Consider the following 5203-nt stretch of genomic DNA (forward strand, 5'->3'; position numbering starts at 1 on the left):
ACAAGACAAAACAAGTGAATAAAATCAAATCTATGTATTTTATAATTAATTTTCTTATCTCCTAAATATATATTAAAATGTGTGTCATCCTGGCCTCTGTTATGCCGTTAGATGTGCTCCGCTGCCCGACGGTCGTGTAGAGGATCCTGGTCCCCTAAATATTGGCAATTTTTCAATTTTCCCATTGTCTCCCTCCTCATCATAACCCATTAGGACTTAACATATTACATTTCTCAGGATAGCCTTGCTGTCAAGTGTTAAGTCTTAACTTTAAAGCTGCAGAACCCTTTTGTCAAACCTTATCATCAAACCACCTCGATTTCTTAACCTCTCATTCACATAACAAAACATGCCTCACACGAGGTAATGCCACCGGCCACCACAGCAAGAAAGAGAGGAGAGAGAGCTTACCCACTTGCACTTTCCAGTTTCAAGGAACCTTCTTTATTGTACAGAGCATGTTCATGGCAGTTTCATTATAATATGGGGGACCCATTTCCTTTTCCATTAGAACAGGTTAACTAGCTACTACATTAATTATTAGGTGGTGGTGTTGTTCACTCCTCCTTTCTGCTCTCACTCAAAAATTCCAAGCTTTTGGAGCTGTCTGCAATGGCTAGATTCAGAAGCATCTGTAATACATTAGAAGTTTTGTTTTTCTTGATATTCTCTGCTTGGAGCTTAGGAAACAGAGGATCTGAAGCGAAGGACACACTGCTAGCAGGAGAGAAACTCAGAGATGGGGAGAACTTGGTTTCTGCACACAAGCTGTTTGAAGTAAAGTTCATAAACCTTGAGAATTCACAGAACCGTTACTTGGCAATTCTGTACTTGTTTGGCTATGATGGAAGGGCAGTATGGATAGCCAACAGAGATAACCCCCTTATGGATTCCTCTGGAGTACTAAGCATTAATCGTAAAGGAAATTTGGTGCTAACCAGTGGCAAAGGCAATTCAACCATTATCAACTCTGAAGAACCCGCCATGGGTGGCAACACAAGTGCAACAATCCTTGATTCTGGTAATTTAATCCTTAGAGATGGAGAGCGGATCTTGTGGCAGAGTTCTGATTATCTTTCTGATTACACACTTTACCTTCAGAATGATACCACGTTAGGTGATCATCTCAAACTCTTTTTTGAAAACTCATTCAAATGATTATCAGTTATTAGTTCTGTACTTCTCATTCGCCTCCTTTGATATTCTTTTAGGGACTGAAACGACCAGGGAGAAAGGCCGACAGTTATTAGATTTTGGTGAGTTTCCATTTTTTGAACTTTCAAATTCATATTTCAGAAAAACAAGTTTTGGGTTTCAGAGATTTTTGGTTGCATTATTAGCTAGCTAGAAGAAACTGAATAAATTCGACCCAAAACAAAAAAAAAAAAATCAGATTGTTGAGTCAAACACGTCTATTGAAGGATTTGAAAATCCATCATTTTCAGATAGAATGGTAGTGTACATAGAAGAACCTTCTATCACAGGCCTGTGGTCCAAACCGTATATCTATCCCTAAAGTCGCATTAGGCGAGCTGATTGTGCTCTCAAGTCTCAAACTCTCAACTACTGTCATGCCATTTACCTTTTTCTTTCAGTTAGTCTCTGTTGTTCAAACTTATACTACCAGTCCTTGTAACTACATAGACCAGTTTCTAATCTAAAAGTTCAAACTGGTAGCCCTAGTAGTGCCCTACAAAAGGTGTGTTCTCAGTTATGTGGTAAAGTAACTTTAGAAAGAAACGAGTGGAGTAGTGTTCCCCACTTCACGTCTCTTCAAAAGCTCATTGAACCATGTTTGGGAATCATCTGACGCCTTCCCAATTATTTATGTATTTAAACGAAACAAACAGGTGTGCACGTCTCCCTAAGATTGCCTATAAGCTGTTACCAATACAAATTCACCCCAACAAGGTGTGAACAAAGGTTGCAAGTAGATTGGAATTGTCGTACCCGCTTTAATACCACTTGTTGGAACTTAGGTAAAATTCATTTATAAAAATTAATCATTAAGAAGAGGGAGCCCAAATCCTTATAACTCTTTGCATCTGGTTGCTCTCATCCGATGTGAAATAATTGCTTTCACGTGGAATCCTGAAAGGTTGGTGACAGCAAGACACCACTTTGATGTAAACCTGTATGTAAGATTCAAAATATCCACCAAACACAATTCATGAGAACTAAAATCTTACAATCGCTGAGCATTTCATATCAAGCTTTCGCAATGTGTAATTCCCCTCAACTCTACAACCAATTCTTAGGTGAAGGAAGATATTTCCCCTGGTAAAGTACAACTCGATCATGAAATAATTTGTATAACAATTTAGGGAACACCTTGTGATGAAACGAACACGAATCAATAAGATTTTTGTTTTTTTTTTTTGTTTTTTTTTTTGTTTTTCAAATTCGGTTTTTAAGACTACCCATTAATGAAATAAAAGTAGATACCTAAGATATAGAGCTTGTGATTTAGTATGGCGTAATGACCCAAGAATTCTAAGATGAGAATCACAATGTCAAAATCACTACTGTGAGTATTGATTAGGTGACTGAGGTAAATCTCTTCATGTCTTTGTAGATCAATTGCTTTCCTGGGGCTTCAATTCACTTTGAAAAATTGGTCTCACAAGCCCGATTGAAAATTTGGTGTCCCTGGAAGATATTTTGGGCTTAGTTACAGCTACAAATAATATTAGGTTAATACCTGGGTCTTTTCAAAAAAGATGGTTTCTTTAGTTGGACTTGTGGCTACATTTACAAGTCTGAGCAGATAAATATAGAAGGTTGTGTTGCTTGATTAATATTATTAATTATGAATATGGTTAATTTTGTTTTCAGGTCATTCAGCCAAGAGGAAGCTGTGGTTACAAATCACCGTGTTAGTCTTAATCATTATGTCGGCCTTTCTAATAGCCTTCATAATCTGTAGACTAAAGAGTAGATATTGTGATAGTGGAGGTAATAAACTATCCATCAACCATCTATATATAGTCAAAACTGCTTTCTGGGATTCACTGATTTCATCTTGGAGCTATGGTTTTAACATTCTTTCTATGTAATCATTAACCAGGAAACAATGAGAAGAACGAAGAGAATGATACTGCAAGTTCAAGGTTGCAATTAAATAAATTTAGTGACATAGAAGCTGCATACAAAAATAACAATGCAAGTGAGCAGAAATTATGTGGGAACAAGGACTCTGAATTGCCATTATTCAGTTTTTCTAGCATAGAATCTGCTACAAATAATTTCTCTACTACTAATAAGCTTGGAGAAGGTGGCTTTGGGCCAGTTTATAAGGTAATATCTACCTCATTAATGCAGCTTGAAGAGAAATTTAAATTTCATAGCACAATAGAGTGAGGGCTAACTACATTACATGTTATAATATGATATGTAGGCCCAAAACTTTTCTATTCATATTTTTCCGGTAGTTTAAACTATCAGATTATTATTATTGCAGGGTAAGTTGGTAGGAGGACAAGAAATTGCAGTGAAAAGGCTTTCTAAAATGTCAAGGCAAGGATTGGAGCAGTTTAAAAATGAATTCACATTGATTTGTAAACTACAACACAGAAACCTTGTTAGGCTTTTGGGTTGTTGCATTGAAGGAGATGAGCTGATACTAATCTACGAGTACATGCCTAACAAAGGCTTGGATTCTTTCCTTTTTGGTTTGTTATTTAACCCTTAAATTAACCTTTTGTTATTACTCAATGTTTCAACAGTTTTTGACTGTGATGGTTTGTTTATCTTCTCTTATTTCAATGCAACTTTGAGGTAGATCCGATGAAACGGGCATTATTGGATTGGAGAACTCGCGTTAGCATAATTGAAGGGATAGCACAAGGGCTTTTGTACCTTCACAAGTATTCTAGATTGAAAATCATTCATAGAGATTTGAAGACTAGCAACGTTTTATTGGATTGTGACATGAACCCTAAAATATCAGATTTTGGGACAGCAAGAGTTTTTGGCCAGAATGAATCCCAAGCCAATACAAGTAGAATCATTGGGACATTGTGAGTAAAATTTACCTTTACAGAATGTTTATATACCAAAAACTCTCTCTCTCTCTCTCTCTCTCTCTCATACACACACCCACCATAAACACAAATTAAAACAGCACATCCTTTCTTTATATATCTTAATAAAATTTTCTGATTCTTGGATTCCAGTGGTTATATGTCACCGGAATATGCAATGGACGGCCTTTTCTCCGAAAAATCCGATGTATTTAGTTTTGGAGTGATGATGTTAGAGATTGTGAGTGGTAGAAAGAACAATGGTTTCTATCAGACAGATAGTGATTTAAATCTACTTGGATATGTAAGTCACCCATACTCAATCTCAGTTTTCATTTTCCATCTCCCCCCCCCCCCCTGCGTTCCCTTTCTCTGCTGTATTCATATAATCTTCTTTGGTTTGATCTGAATGTTAAGCATCCACGAAATTTAACTTCCATTTCAGGCTTGGGATTTGCGGAATCAAGAAAAAATATTGGAGTTGATGGATAGTACTTTAGTTGATTCATGTTCGACGAATGAATTTGAATTTATAAGGTATGTGCATGTGGGCTTCTTGTGTGTGCAACAGAGTGCAGCAGATAGACCAACTATGTCCGAGGTTGTTTCTATGCTTAGCAATGAGACTACATCTTTGCCATCTCCAAAACAACCTGCTTTTACTATAGGCAAAAGTAATATTGGTGTTGAGTCTTCCTTGTCAACTGGCCAAGAATCTGTTAATGATGTAACTATTTCAGTAATGAACGGTAGGTAGGATAGCAAGAGATTTATTAACTCATTAAGCTTCCTCCATTTTTGTTTGTTTCTATATGCTTGAGTTCATTAATGTGTGTAAATAATGCTTTTGTTATAATGGGTGCCTGAGGGAAATGCTTAATGTGAATAGGAGTTGTCACAATTAAAATGGAATAAAGTACTTTTTTTTCTTATCAGATGAAGATATCAAAATCATGTAACAAAATTCATCATTCAATTTTGTTCATTTTTGGATGTTTAAAGTGAGAAGAAAAATACAATCTTCTTAATAATTGAAGTAATTTCACGAAGATCGAGCTTCATCCAAGCGAAGAAAGAGAGGAAGAGGAAACTTCTAGATTAAGAAAACCAATCTTACATAATAAAGATTGGAATCATGTCTTGTGTTTTGATCTATTTTTAACCACAAACAATGGAAATTT

At 36.1% G+C, this 5203-nt stretch overlaps 1 protein-coding gene across 1 annotated transcript; it reads left to right on the top strand.

Annotated features, from left to right (window-relative positions):
- The first annotated feature begins 468 nt into the window (after positions 1-468).
- Positions 469-4829, top strand: LOC122667463 (G-type lectin S-receptor-like serine/threonine-protein kinase At1g67520). Its single transcript, XM_043863736.1, has 8 exons — positions 469-1117; positions 1212-1256; positions 2836-2955; positions 3068-3297; positions 3461-3671; positions 3782-4019; positions 4176-4326; positions 4468-4829. The coding sequence occupies exons 1-8, from the start codon at positions 613-615 to the stop codon at positions 4777-4779; spliced, it is 1812 nt and encodes a 603-aa protein (XP_043719671.1). The 5' UTR covers positions 469-612; the 3' UTR covers positions 4780-4829.
- Positions 4830-5203: the final 374 nt, after the last annotated feature.

Source organism: Telopea speciosissima, chromosome 7 (genome assembly GCF_018873765.1).
Source record: "Telopea speciosissima isolate NSW1024214 ecotype Mountain lineage chromosome 7, Tspe_v1, whole genome shotgun sequence".
NCBI classification, from domain to species: Eukaryota; Viridiplantae; Streptophyta; class Magnoliopsida; order Proteales; family Proteaceae; genus Telopea; species Telopea speciosissima.

Bases quoted from the DNA above. Each gene is read 5' to 3' on its own strand.
- LOC122667463 (XM_043863736.1), top strand. From the start codon at position 613: ATGGCTAGATTCAGAAGCATCTGTAATACATTAGAAGTTTTGTTTTTC. The intron at 1,118-1,211 runs GTGATCATCTCA...ATATTCTTTTAG, and splicing joins TCAGAATGATACCACGTTAG to GGACTGAAACGACCAGGGAG. The intron at 4,020-4,175 runs GTGAGTAAAATT...CTTGGATTCCAG, and splicing joins AGTAGAATCATTGGGACATT to TGGTTATATGTCACCGGAAT.